Source organism: Arabidopsis lyrata, assembly GCF_000004255.2.
Source record: "Arabidopsis lyrata subsp. lyrata unplaced genomic scaffold ARALYscaffold_1, whole genome shotgun sequence".
In the NCBI taxonomy this organism is placed as follows: Eukaryota; Viridiplantae; Streptophyta; class Magnoliopsida; order Brassicales; family Brassicaceae; genus Arabidopsis; species Arabidopsis lyrata.
The window spans coordinates 10,901,486-10,921,484 of record NW_003302555.1 but is presented as its reverse complement, the minus strand read 5'-3'; the positions used below and the strand labels follow the sequence as shown (position 1 = coordinate 10,921,484).

General features: G+C 35.4%; 6 protein-coding genes across 7 annotated transcripts in view; 4 read left to right on the top strand and 2 right to left on the bottom strand.

Moving 5' to 3' along the window:
* Positions 1-1,566: 1,566 nt before the first annotated feature.
* LOC9329421 (protein NRT1/ PTR FAMILY 4.5) lies at positions 1,567-5,197 on the bottom strand. The gene is made up of 5 exons (XM_002890575.2): positions 5,036-5,197; positions 4,757-4,868; positions 4,412-4,629; positions 2,755-3,192; positions 1,567-2,687 (listed from the first exon to the last, which is right to left on the bottom strand). The coding sequence occupies exons 1-5, from the start codon at positions 5,036-5,038 to the stop codon at positions 1,722-1,724; spliced, it is 1,737 nt and encodes a 578-aa protein (XP_002890621.1). The 5' UTR covers positions 5,039-5,197; the 3' UTR covers positions 1,567-1,721.
* Positions 5,198-7,729: 2,532 nt separating this feature from the next.
* LOC9329420 (homeobox-leucine zipper protein ATHB-54) lies at positions 7,730-9,304 on the top strand. The gene is made up of 3 exons (XM_021013568.1): positions 7,730-8,218; positions 8,455-8,810; positions 8,887-9,304. The coding sequence occupies exons 2-3, from the start codon at positions 8,466-8,468 to the stop codon at positions 9,100-9,102; spliced, it is 561 nt and encodes a 186-aa protein (XP_020869227.1). The 5' UTR covers positions 7,730-8,218; positions 8,455-8,465; the 3' UTR covers positions 9,103-9,304.
* Positions 9,305-10,016: 712 nt separating this feature from the next.
* On the top strand, positions 10,017-11,093 carry LOC110224882 (uncharacterized protein At1g27050). Its single transcript, XM_021012577.1, has 2 exons — positions 10,017-10,473; positions 10,559-11,093. The coding sequence occupies exons 1-2, from the start codon at positions 10,132-10,134 to the stop codon at positions 10,832-10,834; spliced, it is 618 nt and encodes a 205-aa protein (XP_020868236.1). The 5' UTR covers positions 10,017-10,131; the 3' UTR covers positions 10,835-11,093.
* Positions 11,094-11,275: 182 nt separating this feature from the next.
* On the top strand, positions 11,276-13,418 carry LOC9326683 (ultraviolet-B receptor UVR8). The gene is made up of 7 exons (XM_002893312.2): positions 11,276-11,838; positions 11,917-12,069; positions 12,155-12,313; positions 12,389-12,547; positions 12,640-12,771; positions 12,849-13,013; positions 13,097-13,418. The coding sequence occupies exons 1-7, from the start codon at positions 11,643-11,645 to the stop codon at positions 13,297-13,299; spliced, it is 1,167 nt and encodes a 388-aa protein (XP_002893358.1). The 5' UTR covers positions 11,276-11,642; the 3' UTR covers positions 13,300-13,418.
* On the bottom strand, positions 13,309-16,200 carry LOC9329419. 2 transcript variants are annotated; one of them, XM_021012576.1, is made up of 8 exons: positions 15,316-16,200; positions 15,056-15,236; positions 14,779-14,956; positions 14,471-14,688; positions 14,217-14,362; positions 13,978-14,125; positions 13,756-13,824; positions 13,309-13,661 (listed from the first exon to the last, which is right to left on the bottom strand). In XM_021012576.1, exons 1-8 carry the CDS (start codon positions 15,897-15,899, stop codon positions 13,566-13,568), a joined length of 1,620 nt encoding a protein of 539 aa, XP_020868235.1. In that variant the 5' UTR covers positions 15,900-16,200; the 3' UTR covers positions 13,309-13,565. The 2 variants fall into 2 exon arrangements, with proteins under 2 accessions (XP_020868235.1, XP_002890620.1); XM_002890574.2 differs by having other exon boundaries at positions 15,056-15,221; positions 15,316-16,197.
* A 624-nt stretch (positions 16,201-16,824) lies between these two features.
* LOC9326682 (protein NRT1/ PTR FAMILY 2.12) overlaps positions 16,825-19,999 on the top strand; it is a 4,148-nt gene continuing 973 nt past the window's right edge. Inside the window, 3 exon segments of the mRNA XM_021014587.1 lie at positions 16,825-17,300; positions 18,604-18,821; positions 19,427-19,993. Of these exon segments, the coding sequence (XP_020870246.1) occupies positions 17,225-17,300; positions 18,604-18,821; positions 19,427-19,993 (861 nt within the window). The 5' untranslated portion in view covers positions 16,825-17,224.

The window sequence follows — 19,999 nt, the reverse complement described above, 5'->3', positions numbered from 1 at the left end:
CGCCAAAAAAATTTCGCAAAAAAAATTGCGGAATCACTTTTTCCGCAAAAAAAATTTTTTGGCGGGAAAATTTTTTGGCGGGAAAAATTTTTACGGGAAAATTTTACAAGGTTTTTTAAAGGTTTTTACAAGTGTTTTGGTGGAAAAATTGCGGGATCACTTTTCCCGCCAAAAAATATTTTGTATTTTGTGGACCTAATTTTGTTTCAAATAAGGGTAAAATGGTCATTAAAAATTAAAAGAGGGCAAACTTAAAAATGGACTCTAAAAGGGGGCATTTTTGAAAAGGGGTATTGAAAAAGGGGCATTTTTAACAATTTCTCTAAAATTTATTATAAATTTTTTATTAAAATATGATAGTCGAAGATGAACGAGACCAACACACTCAATATAATGTCTCCCAATTCCAGCAAAGAGAAGAGAATGAGAGTACACAAGTGGATTTCACATATTCTACAACTATGCCTACTAATTTGGGCAACATTCTCGGCAATCGAATTCGAGTTCGTGATAGAGATATACACCAACAATTAAAAGCCGACTTAGTTGAGCATATATGGGAAAAGTTTAGCGCATCATCAAGTGAAGAGTAAAACATATATTATCTATTTTGGTTTTGTATATTTTTATTTGCATTTTAATTTATGTTATCATGGTTTTATATGTAATTTTGTGTTTAATTTATATATCTTTATTATGGTTTTATATGTTGTTTAAAATTCAATTTATGTTTAATTGTGGTTTAAAAAATATATTATTTATAATAAATAGTACTATTAATTAATGTTTTTAAAATTATTAATATTCATTATATTATTTACTTCTATAGAAAATATAATTATTTAGTTTGAATGACTATATTTAAGATATAATTTGATATGTTTAAAAATATTATTGAAAAATAAATTTAATATAAAAATATAAATATTATATTGATGAGACATCCATAGAGATATCTCACCAATAGAAGTAGAATTTTAGTGTGAGTTTCTCTAAATAAATTAAACATAAAAATATTAATATTATATTTGTCAAACACTCCATGGGTGTCTACCATTGGAGATGCTCTTATGTTCGATGCGTGTGCCTAGTATCTGTGTGTTACTCTCCAGGAAAATTTGTGGTGTGGCGATTACTTATAAGGTTAATATCACATATATGAAATAATAATCTCCTCCTCCTCGCTCCTCATGATTCAGAAATATTCAACTTAATAACTTCAGTAATAAATATCCCCCTCATGATTTATAATTTGGTATTTACACTGGTCATAACTAAAAAACATATATTGATTTACATTGGTCATAATCTAGTTATTGATAAGAGTGACCAACTTTGTAAAATGGTTGTTGACAAATAACGGGAAACGAAGTTTTTTTTAGAGCATGATATGTTATGCTGTTTTTCCGTTTTTTGGTTATATTATTTTGTGCTCAGGTGATTGTGTTTGTTATAAATAGGCGTGTACATGGACATTCAAATAATTTAACACAAACTTGTTAGTTTAAATTTTCATTATTTTGTGAAGAAGGTATGATATTATTTCACTTTAGTGCTAAAAATAAATTTTAAATTCACTTGACAATAACAATGGAAATCAAGAAATTCATGAACTTTACATGGTATTATTGACGCTCTTCTAAAGTCGACATCTCTAATTTCCCTTCTATTGATTTCTTATCACTATTTTTCTATCTATCAAAGAGGGTATGTATATCATATCAGTTTCTTGAACCAGTTGAGATGTACTTATAACGCTTTGCCCAGAAGAGATAATGCAAGAAGTTAACAACACTCATGACACACATGAGCCAGTAAAACAAGTCTAGGCTGCTACGGTTAAGTTTTTCTCCAAGCCATGGGCTTTGTCCGGCACTCTCAGTGACACTGTTCACTATCGGAACCATCACCGAGCTTAGATAATACCCCAATGCTAAAGAAGCCCATGAGAGCGATGTAGCTAATGATCTCATAGAAGAAGGTGCTTCTGTGAAGAAAAACTCCAGCAATCCAGCTAATGTGAATAGATCAGCTGACCCTAGAAATAGATACTGAAACGCAATCCATAGGAAAGTGATTGGTAAGGTTTCTTTAGAGTCAAGCAATCCAGCTTCTCTAGCTACTTGCTTCCGCTTTAACTCGACTAATGCAGCCACTGCCATTGCTAATATCGAAAGGACTAAGCCTACACCGATTCTTTGCAAGTGAGTGATACCCATTTCGGATTTGGTTACCTTTCTAGCGAATGGGATAATCAGATGGTCATAGGCCGGAGCAAGCATTAGCATGAATACGACTGGAAAAACCGGTAAGGAAGCTGGAGGAATATTAAAGTTAATGATCTTTCTGTTCATCGTAGCAGCTTGGTGGACAGAGTAAGTAGAGAGTTGAGCTAAGCAGCAATTGAGCATTATGGTGCAACCAAATATTGGAAGCATTTTGAGCACAATCTTCACGTCTTCCACTTGTTGGACCGTGCATTCGAGCCATATATAGTGTGTTTTGCCCTCTATCGCTCTGTTTAGACATCTCAAGCTATTAGTTAGTGACTGAGAAGGCGTCTTTTTTCCTTGTTCTGATTGATCTTCTCTAGAAGCAAAGTGATTAAGTGGGCTCACAGAGAAATCGGAAACAACATTACTCGAAGTTTTACTCGAGCAACCAACTATGGAAGCTGCGAGAAGAACCTGTAGAGATGTTAGGAAACAACTATGATTCACCGGTAATAATAGAAAACATGTTTTTTTAAGTTACCTTCAAGATTGTGGTGAGAGGACTTCCACGAGGGATTTTGTTCTTATAAAACCTCGAACCTAAGAGAAAGACGATAATGGAGAGAAATATGGAGATGGTGGAGACTCCAAATCCCCACTCCCAGCCTTTGTTGTCCTCGAGCCAGACAACGAACGTCACGGCCACAAGTGCTCCACATGAGAGACAGAACACATAGTAGTTGAAGAAGGTGGATCTCTGTTTTCGACCTTTAGGCGTGCTCTCGTCGAATTGCTCTGCTCCGTGTGAAGGCAATGACCCTTTTATCCCTCCGACTCCTAGAGACACTAGATATAATCCCACGAACAGAAACGCCGCCTTTGAACCACCAACGACCTCGCATGGTAACGCCGCAGAGCTCTTGCATGGAGGCGGCATTAAAGACGGACGACGGGCTTGGATTGTGAGCAGGATAAGTCCCTGTACATGTACGTATAAAGACATAACTATATATGAAATTAATAAAATTCATATTTAATTTTAAAATGTAAACAAGACACACCATAAGACTAAAAAGAAGATTACATATAATTGAATTTTTTCCAATTAATATAACTAAAATATTTATGTGTTTATGGAATATCTTATTGATCTTTTAAAATTTTCAATATGACAAAAAGTAAATTAGTAAAAATGTGCAAAACATAAGAAAACAATAAATGAAATATATTTGAGTGTTTGCTTCCATGTTTGGAGTGGTCTTTGCTTCTATGTTGGATTGTGAAACTTTCTATATAATCAGTTCATATTTTAACTCATATTACTTAGAACATAATTTTTTTCAAATTTGTGTTATTCTATGATTTATACAATCTTTTAAAAAATTATTTTAGAGTTTCAACCCCAATTAGATAATAAAATTTAATTTATAATTGGTTCAATTGAAATTCAAAATAATATTTGCACAATTGCAAATTCAAAACATTTTATCAACTAACTCGTATATTACAAGGTCCTAATATAGTTTCTAGGGTCTTTTTCTAGTAATTAATTAATAACAATGAACCACAATTAACAACAAATAAAAATATACTTATACTAACCACATGCATCATGCATGATTATGAGATGGATCATGCCTAATCTATGGTGACTATTCTGTAACAACAAGCCAGAGAGCTCAAGTCTACTTCTGCACTACGCTTGTTCGCATGTTTGTCTTTCGTCAATTTTTATTAACATATGTGGCAAATTCGACAGCTCATGACAGAGATTATAAAGTGAATGTCTCAATTTGAGTAAAGCAGCTAAACCAGCGACCACATGCACAAGTACGACTATGACGGCCCCACTTAGAGATAATAATGTGGGGCTGGGGCCTAATAAATCAAACTCTATGCATAGATACGACAACGTATCATCTTACATCGCAAATAGGTGCACGCGTTAGCTAGATTTTGGCAACAAAGGTGGTGAGAAACGCTTTTTAAAAGTCAACCCATTTTCGTAACGATATAATATATATGTATATGTGTCATGTGTGTGAGTTATATATGATCATTAGTTATAAATGATGAAATTATGATTAGGAACTTAGGGTTTTATATAGTATGAATGGGTTAAAGCTTGGTGGTTGACTAATTTTAATATATCATAAAATAAAGATTGAGAAAGAATAATGAAGATTTATTTTAAGTACCAGAAACTCAATGGAGGCGGAGACGAGGAAGATGACGAATGTGGAGAAGAAGGCGTCGGCGAGGAAGCCACCGAGGAGAGCGAGAAGGAAGGCGGTGGCCATGAAAGTGGTCACTTCACTCGACGATCTCGCTAGAGACATGTGCATGAAGTTCTTCAGATACAACACCAAGTTGCTTGCGTTCGCTAAAAACGCTAGATTCTCCAATATCTCCACCGCTTCACAATACATGCACATGCACAAGAAAAACCAAAATAAAAGAAATTAATCACATGATTCTCAAGAGATGGATCAAGACAAGAGAAGCTAAGGAAAACAGGGTAAATTTGGAATTTTGAGACTGACCCAAGACGAAGGAGGCGGCAAGCATGCCGCCGTGACGGCCTTTCACGGCGGCTCTGTTCCTCCAGTCAGCGTAGCCTTCCCATTTGGAGACATCACCTTGCACTTCTACTTCCTGTATTTGGAAATAACCAAAATTAAAAGACTTTAGAAAAATATTTATTTCTCTAAATAGAAACTAACATCAGTACCCAAAAAATGATGTATTGTTCTTAAGCAATTGAAAATTGTTACAAAAAAGAATTTAGAATCAGAACAATATTAGATGTTTGAAGAACCAACCATTTGATTTCTATCAATCTCTCACAAAAAATTTGATGAGAAAAAAAAAGGGGAGAGGTCTTTGAATTATAAGTGAGGAGAAGGGTGTTTTCGGAATTTTCAAAAAGTAGAGGAAGAGTATTAAAGTGATTAGCAATGAGAAGTGAGAACGATATTGCAATTTGGTGATATTAAAACTTTACTTTTTGCTCCCACTAATTAGATTTTAAGGACCTAAAGATGATATTTATTAAGACTCGATAAAAAAAAAAGTAAGCAATTTGGTGGAAGAATTGATATACTATATGCTTTGATTGACTTGGAATCAGGTTACGGATAATACTTGGTTTTATTAATCTAGATGATTCGATGACTCACATTCGCTAAGATTTAGTATTATTAAAGAATAGTAGATTTTCTAACATCTAATAATCATTAATGTATTACTTTAACGTACTAAATCATAAATGTTTCTAAGAAAAAAAAAATAGAGAAAAGATTTTACAACGTAAGTGTTAAAATGTATATAGAAAAAGATAGAGAATAGATTTTTCATTCTGTTATCTGAATCTAGACGAGACAACACATTTGTGGATTTGATTCGTTTAAGATGTTTAGCATTGAGTTTGCTTTCTGTTAATAGAGGAGCAGGAGGATGCAACAAAATCCAAAATTAAAGTTGAGGAGATTATGATGAGGGGGAATCAAATCCCCACACTCAATGGGTTACAATTTTTTTTTTTCCATGTTGACCAAAAGATATACATCTAAACGTGTCATTAGTGTGAAGACCTAATGATTCCGTTACATGCTAACTTGATTTCTTTGTAGTAAAATTGGCTTTGCAAAATCGCCAAATGTCGAGCATTAAATACTCTTATTGGCAAATGTCTCCATGTATAATTTAACCGTTCACTTTTTTATATACATGCATGTTAATAAATGTTTAAATACCTCTGATAGTTTCACCAAGAAAAAAATACATTTAAGATTTTTCATCAAAAAAATATTACATTTAAGATGAAATTTAATATATTATAAATTTCTATACATCAAATATATATTAAAAAAAAAGCGACATTCTATAAAATATAAATAAAACTAAAGTTGGGATAAGCTCATTACAATACAGAAAACCCATTAAAAGACCCAAATAGTAGCCCAGCCTAGTAGCCCTACCTAAACCCAGTAATAGAACCTAATTTCGAACCACAGAGGCAAATCGTTGGAATCCCATCGGTGAGTTCGCATTGGTAGTTTGTTAATATTTTCATTCTAAGAAATGGCAAGCAAGGACCAAGCAGAGGAAGGCTCCAAGGAGATCACAAAGCTCCACGAAGATTACGAAAAGAAAGAAGGTTCAAAGGAAATGTTATAAACAATGAAGAGTTTTAGTACCTCCTTCCAAGCTTGTAAGATTAATTGATAAGGAAGTTCGCAACCGTTTTAGTACCATCCGAGCGTTGGGAAACTCCAACTACGAGGGGGGACTTCAATACTGGTTCCAAACACGCAGGCCCTAAATATTTAGTTTTCTATACAAGTTGTTAGAGTTATCTCAAAAATTTTAATTCTAAATGTTGCACTCATTGTACAAACTTTTTTGTTGAATACAATCTTACATTCATACAAAAAAAAAACAATGAAGAGTTTAAAAAATAAAAGGGATGTTAAAAACGTATCGATAATTACCACTTTAATTATATGTATACCAATTGAAACTTTAACCAAAAATGAATAAATTTTCTTTCCTTTATTATTGTTGTTTTAAATTATGTATGTAATAGTCTTTCATTATTATTAATCTACTACCACGTTCACATGAATATCAGAATATGTTAACACCCATGAAACTACTCAATAGTATAAGGTTTTCTGATATATGGACTGGAAAAATTAAGTGTCCCTTGTACTTTGTTTGTTTAGACAAGTTATTTATAAGTATGATCTTGATAAAGGCTCTATTACGAAAGAGAGAAGACGTAAAAAGATTATAAATGTGATTTTTTCTCATTAATCTCAAATTTGTGGTATGTACAAATTGGTTAAATTAAACCACTCTAGTAACCACTAAATCAATCTTCTTTATACGTCAATAGTCCCTCCCAAAATAAGCATCCTAAAATGTTGTGATCTCATCTTTGATTTGAAATGTTCAAGCTAATGAGGGAACAAAGGTTAGTGAGAATGTCATCCACCTAGTCATTAGTCTGCACATAAAACATTTTGAGAAGGCTTTTATCCAACCATTCACGAACCGTATGACAATCCAACTCTATATATATTAACCTAATGTGTATTTTATTTTATTTTTGATTGGTTATAAACATAGCCTCTATTACTTCATCACTCATTCCCCTCACGATATGTTGTCGCCAAGGTGAAATGCAAAATCATATACTAATATTGAAGGGATTCTCAAATTTCAGAAACAATGAAAGCACTAAATTCGAAAAGGAAAAAAAAAATGACAGATTATGCAGTGAGACGAATATTAAATTTAGATTATAATTTCTATTTGTTCAGGTCACATAATACACAACCCAAAAACAAGACATATAGTTTTATGTCGATAAACAAAAGCAAGCCAATATTTACTTACAGCACTGGACATTCACAATTTTCACAAAACCAAACCAAAAGAATCTGATGTTTACGGGAAAACAAAAGAATGCATGGGTCACTTTTAAAATTTCTGCTTTTCGTCAAACGTAGGACATATGTATTGTTTGTGTCACTTAAGGAAATATTGTGCCCACTTGCAATATAAATAGAGACAACAAAGTTGATTAGAGAGCATCTCCAATCCAACTTGCGAAATCATTCACACCATTTTTGAAAAAAATCACACCTATCGATCGGAAAAATGTAAAATCAATCACCTTACTAATTATTAACCACAAGTATAATCCCTATTATAGCAAAACAGCACATTCGTCTCCTTCTTCTTACCAGACACTAAAACAAGCAAAAGGAATCGTTTTTTCTTTCTCTTGTAACTTTTATGTTTCGTCATTTAGCAATTTCTTCTTTATAAAAAAGAGCCCCAACATTTGCAGTAATTGACTCATCGTTTCATTTACAACATTTATGAATGGAAAACTCAGACACTGATTCAGAAGTTTAATTTCTTTTGGTTTCAGAACCAAAGCCATAAGTTTCCTTCTTCTTGCTTTCCTCCGAGCTCTCACTCTGCTTTTTATGGTATATCTCTGTTCCACCACACTAGACTTTGTTTTTTTTTGTTTTGTGGTTTTCTTAAAAATGCATCTTCTTTTTTCACCTTTGACGAATCTTCATCCCTAAGATTAAAAGATTGTCCTTTCAGTTTAAAAGAGTTTGAAAAGAATAGTAAGAACTTTGAAGAACCTCATGTGACGACATATATCAGATTCTCTTCTATAAAATTTGTGTCATTCCTCATTCTCTTCTTAATTCAGGATCTAGCTCAATGATCAACACTGAGACTACCAGTACCACTATGGACGAAGAAGACGTTTGTGAGAGCTACATGATGCGTGAGATAACCAAGAAACGGAAGCTAACACCAGTCCAAGTGCGTTTACTAGAGGAGAGTTTCGAAGAAGAGAAAAGACTTGAACCAGACAGGAAACTCTGCCTGGCAGAGAAGCTAGGGCTCCAGCCGAGCCAAGTCGCTGTCTGGTTCCAAAACAGAAGGGCTAGATACAAGACCAAACAGCTCGAGCACGACTGTGACTCCCTTAAAGCTAGCTATGCTAAGCTCAAAACTGACTGGGAAATTCTCTTTCTACAAAACCAAACCCTCAAGAACAAGGTACATTTTTCGTAAATTAACAAACCAATTTTGTAGAGATTATTATGTTCAACAAATTGATGAAACATTCAAACAGGTCGCTCTTCTCAAAGAGAAGCTGCGAATGCAAGAGAATCTTGAAGCTCAGTCTATTGAGAGGAACAGACTTGGGGAAGAAGATAGTTGGGTGAAAAGCGATAACACGCAGTACAGTGAAGAAGAAGATTTGGAGAATCAATACAGTTTCCCAGAGCTTGCAGTTCTCGGATTTTGTTATGATCCAACCTTAACTGCTTCAAATCTAAGGTTGTGATAGTCTAGGTCAACGTTCCGTGTGCCTCAAGATATCTTCTCTGTCTCCATCCTTTTATCTTAGAGTTCATATTCTAAGAAAAAAGTAGTAATATTTTATTTTCATTGATGGAATAAAATATAAACTACATTGTAAGTTATGTCTTAAGTTATACTCCCTCTGTTTCACAAAGAGTGTCGTTTTAAGATTTTATTTTTGTTTCACAAAGAGGGTCGTTTTGTATTTTAAATGCAAAATTTTGAGTAAAAATTCAATTTTAACCTTATTTCTTTAATGTATTAATAAGAGAGATAATTTTGTTTAGTGTATTAATAAAGGATATAATAGAAATTTTAATAGTTTTTTTTAATATGTGTGTAAAAGTGTAGAATGACACTTTTTGTGAACAGAGGGAATATGAAATTTTATGAAACTGGACAAGATCATATTTTTCAATGACTAGATAAAATGAAAAGTGTTGCTTTTCAAATGGTATTTACCTCAATAATTCGTTTGCTACATTTTCAAATAAACCAAGAGAACCTCGAAATTAGAAAGTGAACACATTCCAATTAGTCAATAATTAAGCAAGTAGTAGAAAGAAGAATTGATTCATTTGAGAAAATGACTGGCACTATTTGATAATATATAATATATGATGATAAAAACTTAATAATACTACCATAATGTAATAATTAAACCTTATCACAAATCTTTATCCGAACCACCACCAATGGAAGATGTTCAAAACTTCAGACAAGAACCTATGAAAGTCACGTGTGCGTCGGATCAGATCCAAATATTTTCACCATCTACGTCAGCAGGACCTACAACATTTGTCGGAGTCAAATAACAACACGTGGCAATATATGAGTGGAAGTTAAAACAAATATGGATTTTGTGGGGTCCACCATCTATCTGGTTTGTCTCTGTTACAATATGGGCCTTGAGGCCTATGTTAAGCTGGCCCATTTACCTTAAGCCCAATTTAATTTCTATATTTCCGAAGAAAAGATAGAAAAAAACGCAACGACTCAGCGAAGTACGAGTATGAGCCGCAAGAGAGATAAACCCTACACATATCGTCACACACCGGCGCGTATTTCGAAACGCCGGCGACCATGGGCGCCTCCGTCATTTGAACACGATGAAATCATCGACAAACCGATCACCAAACCTCCGCCGCCACCGGCGCTGGTAGTTACAGGGCTCCCCGCCAACTGTTCAGTCCTGGAGCTAAAATCTCGATTCGAGATCTACGGTTCAATCTCCAGAATCCGAATCGATAAAGACGGATTTGGCTCCGTTTCGTATCGAACCGCCGAGTCAGCAGAAGCTGCGATTGCTGGTAGTCACGAGCCTTCTTTCGGTATCTCCATCGATTCCAAAAAGGTAACGAAAATCAAACGATGATTTTTGACCTAATCTGTTGTAGAGATTGGGAATTAGGGTTTGATTGGGTAATTGTGTGTTGCAGTTGGAGGTGGTTTGGGCGACGGATCCGTTGGTGAAATGTAGGGAAGGTGTGACGGTTGGAGAAGGAAAGGATAAGACGTTGTCGTCTTCGTCGAAGCTGTTACGACCTGTGATGCCTTTGAGAAAACATGGGAGAAGTAGTAGATTAGCATCAGCTATTGTTAATCCGAGAAGTGATAATACTAACGAAATTAGTGGAGGTGGCGGAGTTTTGACTCCGGCGACGATAAGGGAACTTAAACAGAGAGATATAGTAACCTACGACGATATCCTTTAACATCATCTAGTACAATTATAGTAACTTTTTTTGTGTTTCCGCTAAAACTTTGATTCTTTTACATTTTACGGTTTCTCAATTTTAGTGGGTGTTAATTTCACCTTTTACCAAAAAATAAAATTTTAGTGGGTGTAAAATAAAAAAAAAAAATTAGTGGGTGTAAGTTTGGTTCTTTCTCTTTTCAGAAATTGGACAAATTCTGTATTTTTAAGCGTGTAATTCTAAACAAATATTGTGAATCCGAGTTGAGTTTCGTTTACGTGTAGATGCTTATAGTTATAAAAAAGAAGGATTCCAAAATGGGTAGAAGATTCAAACTCGATGTTCATAAACCGTCGAATAAATTTTCAACGAAAATCGACAAAAATTCTTAATCCGGTCGAAGTCATACTAGTTTGGCTGATTTTCCATTACCAATTTGCAAACGATACGTTTGGTAATTGATACTAATCATAAATATCGATATGTACAACAGCTTCATAGCGATTATTACCATCAAAGTCAAAGTCTCTGTTTCGTTCTTTTATGTTGTCAAAGTCTCTGTTTCCTTCGCATCAACAACTCCCTGTGGTAGAATCTAATTCCCAAGCCAAAACCCTAATAAACTTCACTACGGCATCGTTTCAGCCACTTTGGTTCAAATATCGTAGTTAAGTCACTGCTAATCCTGGGAGAAAGTGGCACGACCCGACCAGGTCAACCGGAGACAAAAGTAGCCACGAGATTTTCAATCACGGTGTATCAACCAATCAACCATCAATTAAAACAAAACCCAGATTGATTGATTCCACTGAAGCGGTTTGAGAAAATGGCCGAACACGGTGAGACTCCAGCTGATGAAGAAGAAGAACAACAAGTATGGAGCTGGGGAGCTGGTACCGACGGACAGTTAGGGACGGCTAAGCTGCAAGACGAGCTTCTCCCGCAGCTTCTCTCTCTGACGTCACTTCCTTCCATATCAATGCTCGCTTGTGGCGGCGCTCACGTCATCGCTTTGACTTCTGGTAAACCTCTAAAATCTCTCTGATCAAAGGCATGTTGTTGGTTCAGTGAACTGAACATTTAAATTATGCTTTTTGCAGATGGTAAGGTCTTCACATGGGGAAGAGGAAGCTCTGGTCAGTTAGGACATGGAGACATCCTCAACATTACTTTGCCAAAGCTTGTTTCTTTCTTTGACGGCTATGTTATTACTCAAGCTGCAGCTGGATGGAGTCATTCTGGTTTTGTTTCAGGTAAACACGTTTATGGATTTTTGCAACTGGTTTAAGACCCAAGAGATTGATCTATCTCCCTTTTTGTGTTGTTGTGTGAGTGTAGATTCTGGTTGTCTTTTTACATGTGGCAATGGTTCGTTTGGTCAGCTTGGTCATGGTGATAACATGTCATTAAGAACTCCAGCTAAAGTCTCTTACTTTAGCAATGAGAGTGTGAAGATGGTAGCTTGCGGTATGCGCCACTCACTTGTCTTGCTTGCAGGTAACATCTGATATACAACACCGGTTTGCGAGAAAAAAGTGGTTTTCTCCATTTGATTTATCTTGTGTTCTTCAGGGAATCAAGTGTGCGGATTTGGATCTGGAAAACGTGGACAGTTAGGTTTCACATCAGACGGAACAAAATCAGTAAATCTTCCATGTGTTGTCTCTGGATTAAAAGATGTTGAGGTTACTCGTATATCAGCTAATGGAGATCATAGTGCAGCTATATCCGGTTAACCCTTAAGTCTCGTGTTCAGTTTCATTGATCGATCGAATTCTGTGTATCTTATGTTAACCTGTCTGCCTTCCGATGTGTCTGACCAGCTGATGGACAGTTCTTCAGTTGGGGAAGAGGATTCTGTGCTGGCCCTGATGTTCAAACCCCTCAGTGTTTGCCTTCATCTCTATCTTTCAGAAAAGTTGCTGTAGGATGGAATCATGCTTTACTACTAACCGGTAATTTCTGCGTTGATGCATTGATTACCTTCCAGAGCTCACTGAACCATTCATCTGTATGTGGATTTGTTGAACAGTCGATGGCGAGGTTTTCAAGCTTGGTAACACCCTTAATAAACAACCTGAGAAGCAACAACTGCAAATAGATTCCTCTGAAGCTCTCTTGGCAAAAGTTTCGGATTTTGATGGAGTTAAAGTTCTGCAAATTGCAGCAGGAGCAGAGCATTCTGCTGCCGTAACAGGTAAAAGAGGAGGGGAAACTCTGTAAACTACTTATTCTTTACACTTCTCGATATAAAACAAACAACCTTTGAATGTCTTGCAGAGAATGGAAAAGTTAAGACATGGGGATGGGGTGAACATGGTCAGCTAGGCCTTGGAAATACCAATGATCAGACCAGTCCTCAATTGGTGAGCGTAGGAAGTATAGACCTGCGAACGAAAGAGATCAAAGTATATTGCGGAAGTGGATTTACTTATGCAGTGAGGCGAAAACAAGGGCTTTCTTCGTCACCAACCTCTTCATAGACATGGATATATGACATCTTATGTGTAGAATTGTACAATGCAAGAAGCCAATTGTTTACATGACTCTTGTAAGAGGACAACAGTTATCGTATTAGTACAATATACAGATCTTTCTTACTTTCTTGTTTTGTCAAGATAAAACCTAATTCTACTGCTTCCTTGGCTACCTTACCCTACATGAAAGTGAAATTCCAAAAGAAACTAAAACCCTACTGATTCAGCTCATGCTCCATCGATGGTGTTCTGAAATATTGTTGCCTTTGATCTCAAGAGATGATTAGCAGATTGTTCTCATATCCACCGCAAGAAACAATGGGTCGAAGCGGGTCAACTTTCCACTGGCCATCAACTATAAACTTTATCTGTGAGGAAAATGTAGCAAGGTTAAGATTTTGGTTTGCCTCGTGAATGGGGAAAATGTTAGTTGCAGATACTGAGTTAATTGAATGATCTAACCTCATATTTTCCAGGATATAGCTTTAGAGACAAAGAGAAGACTCCGTTCTCTGCTTTCTTCATCTTCCTCTGGTTGTAAAATCATAAGGAAGAAAAACATCAAAAGAGAGCAATACAATTCCCAAAATGGAAGGCTCATGTCAAATTCAACAGAACACCCGATATGAGGCAGTTTGGTTTCCCTTATGAGATTAATCATGTTCTCAATTGATATGAACTGACCTGGGTAGACCAACCGTCAAATGAACCCGTTAATAGAACTTCTGAGGCTGAATTAGGCCACACTATGGATGCGGTTCGAAGCAATCGTAAAGCTCTATTAGCATGATCTATCCTTCTCTGTTTCTCCCGTACAATCCTCTGTGCATCTCTAGAAGAAAAAGAAATTAACCAATGTGAGAGACAATAGCCTAAGCTTCCTCCTATCTTTCCCACATAAGTAATGAATGAGCAAAGCATACATTATAGCCATCGCCATTTTTCCTTCAAGAACTGCCAACTTTGCTCGTGTAGACCGCAACTTATTCTGGGCATGTATGATCTCATTCTCTTTGAACTCCCAATCATCAGAGAGGTTCTCCAAGTTCCCAGAAGTTATCTCACTATCCTAGATAAAATCATAAACCAAAAAATAAGACAAATCGCAATCACTTATAGAATCGCTTCTAGTTTGATGGTAAAAATGTTTTTAGATGCCATCTGGTCAAGCAATTACCTTACTTGTCACAACTGTATCAGGAGGAGATCTAAGGGAGTGGAGAACAGAAGAAAGTTCTGACTGGAGATGTTGAAGACGGCTTTTGATATGAGTTTTATTTACATCTTCTGGGGAAGATGTAGTTCTATCTTTTCCATTCATCCTATCACCAGAATCCTTCTTCGTATCATCATCCTTCTTCACACCAGTCAAACCACTGGAAGAAATTTCAGCAGCTGTACGATTTATATATTAAGGCTTTAGATATTTATTTTTCTATCAAGTATTTATATGGCAGAAGACAGAAGACAGAAGTCACTCCATACCTTCAAAATCTTCATCAGTAAATCCAGCTCTCCTCATACTCCACGTCCTCCATGTTTCTGATGTAGGTGAATCGCTTAAGCCTGGCTTTCCTGAAACCGACTTGGCTCCTTGATACCTAGTTTGTGCATATTCACCTGAGCCTCGACTGCCGTCGACTTCTTGAATTTCACTAGCTGTCTTTTGAAAAAGGTAGGCAACACCTCAGGACGTAAACAGTTTATTCATCAGGATTATTTGAATACAACGAACAGCAAAGTTTGCAGACAAAAAACATACCACAATCCTGGAAGACCAAGGAACTGAACCATTTGGGGAGATATCATTCACGGCACCATTGCTTTTCCCATTCTCCCTCAAGCTAATCCCTAGACCCAAATTCCTTTCTTTCTCCAATCTAGTCAAAATGCCTTCTATTCCACTCTCATTCTCACCATCTACCGCTCTGATATAACGGAACCTATGTTAACATTCAAAAAGAGGTGTTTCCAGAGACCGATTATATGCACAGACTAAGAACTAAAAATTAGATGACTCACTCTGTTGAAGATGAAAGATTTGAGGAAAAATCAAGATCTCCATGACTCAAAGTTTTATCCATTTCTTGAGAATTACAGTCACGAAGCTGTTTTTCCATATGTAGTTCATGTGGCATGACGTTCTCGTTTACTTGGACCTTCTCTTCTTGTTCATCCAAATCCCATCCCATAGAAAGCCAACCACCTTGGTTTACAATTCTCTCCACAAGATCAAATCTTCCAGAACGAATCAAATCCTTCTTACTCGGAAACATCCCAGGCTTCTCCGAATTCTTCATAAACTCCAAAATCTCCGATTCAAGATCCTTACTTCCCTCGCTATCCCAACCCAAATTACGCTTATTACACATCCTCAAAACCCCATTACACCGAGAGCAACAACTTTTCTTCCTCGGCTTGACCTCAAGAAACCCTAGAACAGTAGACCCACAACCTTTTCTTGCAAAACGTATACAAGCTTTGGCCTTATAATTGGGATTAAAAGTTGAACCAAAAGAAGAAGAAAGAGGCAAAAGGGTATCGGAATCAATCATCGAATAGCGAGAAACAAAAGATGAAATGGGGCCGGCGTTGATAGAGACCATGGTTGAAGCATTTCGTCGAACACTTTGTGTGCGCTCTATTCAAGCGGTCCTCATCAAGAAGAAGAAGAGGTAACACGAAGCAACGAACAAAAACCTTCTGGGAAAAAGTGACACTAGTGTACGTGAATTGATTAAGCCAGTCAGTAATCTAAGAAGAAGCCATGTGACCGCACAAAAACCAAAGCTTTTTTTTTTTCAATCCGATTCCGACAATGAAAGGAGAAGGCTTTATTCGGACGTTAATCGAATTCTTAAGATCATCAAATGTTGCGGTTAAGTTTCTTTAGATTCTCATTTTTATGTTTCTCTAGGCTTTTGACTATTTGAGCTTTACTTTGTTCCATTATTATTTTTACCTGCGGTAACAAATGGGAGCAAAATCGCGGTTTTATTATGGGCCCTTTTTGGCAGCGATTATAGGCCCATTTTTGGTCTGTGTTTTATTTTCATCCGATTGTTGAATTTATTGTTCGAACTTCGAACTTTTTTCAAAGATTTGTCATTAGTTTACACCGATTATGTTTTGTCATAACTTTTCGAATTATAAACATTTTAAAAGAATCTTTTGGACTAGAAATATCTGGAATATTTCAAGAGCTGAACTTTTCATCAGCTAACTTGTATGAATGAACTGGTTTAGGTATTGTTCTTGCATTCCTTGTGTAATTTGAGTGTTTTCAAAAGGGTATACAAATTTGTTTTCCCGTTATTTATAACATTGCAGATCAAAACAGATAATATATATGATTATCTGTCCAATAATTTGATTTACTAAAACGAAATCATTCACTATAGCCACCACAACACTACTATAAACCACTAGGCTATATAGATAGTCTTCAATTTTAAACTTTACAAGATGATTGTGTTACTAATTGTAAATTTAAAAATAGACTTTGAAACATTTATTCAAACTGACCATTCAAATCAGACGTTTTAAATTGTCAATAAATTAATATATATGTTGAACAAAAAAAAAACTAATATATTTACATTACAATTTAACCTCTAATAATTGAAACAAGATCCACACTTATATGCAAGGGAAAGAAAGAGAAAGAGAATAACTTTCTTCTCTCTCTCTCTCTCCATTTCTCAATTTGTATCTATAAATAAGAAATCATCCTTAGCTTCATTTCATCATCCAGTTACTTAGTTGTGCCGTGTGTGGATCGTGCCTTAGTCAGAATATATTGTTTCTAGTCACACTATTCCATCCAAAAAAAAAGCAACTTCAACATAAGAAGTCATCTTCTTCATTTTGTTGTTACTTTGTTCAGCTTTCCCATTATTTTTTCTCGAAATCATTGTCGTCATCGTCGGAGATGGAAGTTGTTGAGAATCGGAAAATTTTGCCAGAGCAAAAACGTGGAGGCTGGAGAGCCATTACGTTCATCCTAGGTATGCATGTTCTTTCTTTTCTTTTCGTTAATTTCTTCCATTTTTTTTTCTGAACAGAATTATTAATCTTCCATTTTCCTCAAATATACATATGGTCCATTCAAAACAATATAAACATGGTAAACTATTAAATGAATAGCCTATTTCACTATCCATTGTATAAAATATGGTGGACCGACCACGCTACATTGATCCCTTTCAATCGATTTATTAGTGTTATAGTAGATAATTTTTGTCTTGTAATTCACATCCTTCTTTGTTTTAGATAGACTTACACACAATATGACACTTTCTTGAAATGTCACTACGAAAAGAAAAAGGAAAAAAAAAAAACAGTTTTCTAATTAGTAGTATATCATTTTTTCTTGATATCTAAAGATAATAAACATTCAACACAACTAAAAGTATTATTTCATAGCTATGATTCTCTGAATTTATATATATATATATATATATATATATATAGTTATAAATTTATGATATTGTTGTATTAATTTTTGATGTTTTATTGGTATAAATTTTAGAATCTATTTTTTTTTAACTATAAATTTTAATTTTAAGTTATATTTGTTTTGTTAATATTGTTTGTTATGTTTAGTATTTAAGATTATATAACTGTATTTTGATTGTTAATTCTAGGATTTCAACCGTGGTATACCTTCCCGTATTAATATCAACCATAACCCGTGCTTCGGCCGGATCTTATGTTTTGTTAATATATGCGAAATTTTGTTATATATGAAAGTGGATAAAATAGTAAATTGAAAATATGTAGATGAAACCATCAAAATCCTATGTTACAATAATTAGAAAAAAAACTTAAGCCAGAAATCTCAGTTTCACAATAATCTATATACTTGCTGAAGAGTGTAACGGGGCTTCCTCTTCTTCTTCATAGTTTATGTTAGCTTCTTCATAGATTATTGTCATCACTTTTTCTTCCTAATCGGTAGTTGTGGCCAACACCATGCTAATATCATGAGCACACTAAACTCATTTGCGAGTCATGCAATTCAATAATCTAAGAAATAGTATCAAGAGATATATACAAGTATATATTTTCGACCGTTTCAAGTTATTGTTTAGGCATAAACCTTTGCACATAACACGCATAAAATACAGCTAAAAGTTTCAGACGGATCATGAGTTTATACAATAACTGTATTTAACGGCTAGTCCAACTTAAGTTACCGAAACCATCCATTCATATTAAGCACAAAGAATAAAAGATGGTTTAATATTTTGGACATCATATATGTTTGTATTTTCTGAGATGAAATCTTATTAAATGATGAGAATAAAGGAAATGAGACGTTGGAGAAGTTAGGATCGATGGGAGTATCAGCTAATTTTATGGTGTATTTGAGGAATGTGTTTCACATGGAGCCAGTAGAAGCTTCCAATGTCTACTACTTGTGGATGGGTCTCACTAACTTTGCTCCACTCCTCGGAGCATTGATCTCTGACGCTTACATTGGCCGCTTCAAGACCATCGCTTATGCATCCTTCTTCTCCATTCTCGTACGTTCCCTCTATATCTATTCTTAATTTCAAACAATTAATTATAAAAACATTCACATTGATAATAAGCTTATAATGGATTGTTGAATTTCTTTATGTCAACCCAAAAAGAATTTGGACAACTAAGTGATGATAGTTACCTTGATTTAGCTTAAAAATTTACATAGTAGCTACATAAATATTTTTAGGTTTATGTGTAGATTTTGGTTTGAGATCTTCCCATTATAAAATAATAATAATGGAAACAACTTTTGGTCGTGATAAGACCTAATGTTGACAAATGAAGCTGAATTTTTCGTTTTCAATTTCTATACATAATGCAGAAAAAAAACAGACGGTCCATATATCACTAAGATATATAGTATAGAAGTATAGACTAAAACAGCAAATATGCCATTTGTTTTCATCTTTTTCAAAATTTAGCTATAGTTAACTTTTTTCCATTAGCAAATACCATTTCCTATTAATGAACTTCCGTAACACAATGGAGTTGTGCCAAATAGTTGTAACGTTTTACCAAAAAATAACTATGCTATAAAGTGAAGTTTGCTCGATGTGATTTCCATAAATAAGTAATCAACCAAATCTGTAATAAATCGAAACAGGGACTAATGACGGTCACACTCACAGCCTGCCTGCCTCAACTCCACCCACCACCGTGCAACAACCCTCGTCCAGACGAATGCGACGACCCAAACAAACTCCAGCTCGGGATTTTGTTCCTCGGTCTTGGCTTTCTCTCCATCGGTAGCGGCGGGATCAGGCCTTGCAGCATCCCATTCGGAGTTGACCAGTTTGACCAACGAACAGAGCAAGGCCTTAAAGGAATGGCTAGTTTCTTTAATTGGTACTACTTGACCTTAACCATGGTTCTCATCTTTTCGCATACCGTGGTGGTCTACTTACAAACATTCAGTTGGGTCATCGGGTTCAGCATCCCGACCGGTTTAATGGCTTGTGCGGTGGTTCTGTTCTTTGTCGGTATGCGGTTTTACGTGTATGTCAAACCCGAAGGTAGTGTATTCTCTGGTATTGCTCGGGTCATCGTGGCAGCTCGTAAGAAACGGAACCTCGAGATTCCACCAGTGGATGATGGGACGGTGGAGTATTATGAGCCGCCGGTGAAACATGGCGTGTTATCCAAGTTACCTCTAACTGACCAATTCAAGTATCACTCA

What these genes read in the sequence shown, in the direction of transcription:
- LOC9329421 (XM_002890575.2), bottom strand. An exon ending in CCGCCTCCATTGAGTTTCTG is followed by an intron (nt 3,193 to 4,411) that starts GTACTTAAAATA and finishes GTACATGTACAG; the next exon opens with GGACTTATCCTGCTCACAAT. An exon ending in CTCTCACCACAATCTTGAAG is followed by an intron (nt 2,688 to 2,754) that starts GTAACTTAAAAA and finishes ACATCTCTACAG; the next exon opens with GTTCTTCTCGCAGCTTCCAT.
- LOC9329420 (XM_021013568.1), top strand. Translation starts at nt 8,466, where the DNA reads ATGATCAACACTGAGACTACCAGTACCACTATGGACGAAGAAGACGTT. An exon ending in ACCAAACCCTCAAGAACAAG is followed by an intron (nt 8,811 to 8,886) that starts GTACATTTTTCG and finishes ACATTCAAACAG; the next exon opens with GTCGCTCTTCTCAAAGAGAA.
- LOC110224882 (XM_021012577.1), top strand. Translation starts at nt 10,132, where the DNA reads ATGAGCCGCAAGAGAGATAAACCCTACACATATCGTCACACACCGGCG. An exon ending in TCTCCATCGATTCCAAAAAG is followed by an intron (nt 10,474 to 10,558) that starts GTAACGAAAATC and finishes TGTGTGTTGCAG; the next exon opens with TTGGAGGTGGTTTGGGCGAC.
- LOC9326683 (XM_002893312.2), top strand. Translation starts at nt 11,643, where the DNA reads ATGGCCGAACACGGTGAGACTCCAGCTGATGAAGAAGAAGAACAACAA. An exon ending in TCATTCTGGTTTTGTTTCAG is followed by an intron (nt 12,070 to 12,154) that starts GTAAACACGTTT and finishes GTGTGAGTGTAG; the next exon opens with ATTCTGGTTGTCTTTTTACA. An exon ending in CTCACTTGTCTTGCTTGCAG is followed by an intron (nt 12,314 to 12,388) that starts GTAACATCTGAT and finishes TGTGTTCTTCAG; the next exon opens with GGAATCAAGTGTGCGGATTT.
- LOC9329419 (XM_021012576.1), bottom strand. Translation starts at nt 15,899, where the DNA reads ATGGTCTCTATCAACGCCGGCCCCATTTCATCTTTTGTTTCTCGCTAT. An exon ending in AATCTTTCATCTTCAACAGA is followed by an intron (nt 15,237 to 15,315) that starts GTGAGTCATCTA and finishes ATGTTAACATAG; the next exon opens with GTTCCGTTATATCAGAGCGG. An exon ending in CTTGGTCTTCCAGGATTGTG is followed by an intron (nt 14,957 to 15,055) that starts GTATGTTTTTTG and finishes CTTTTTCAAAAG; the next exon opens with ACAGCTAGTGAAATTCAAGA.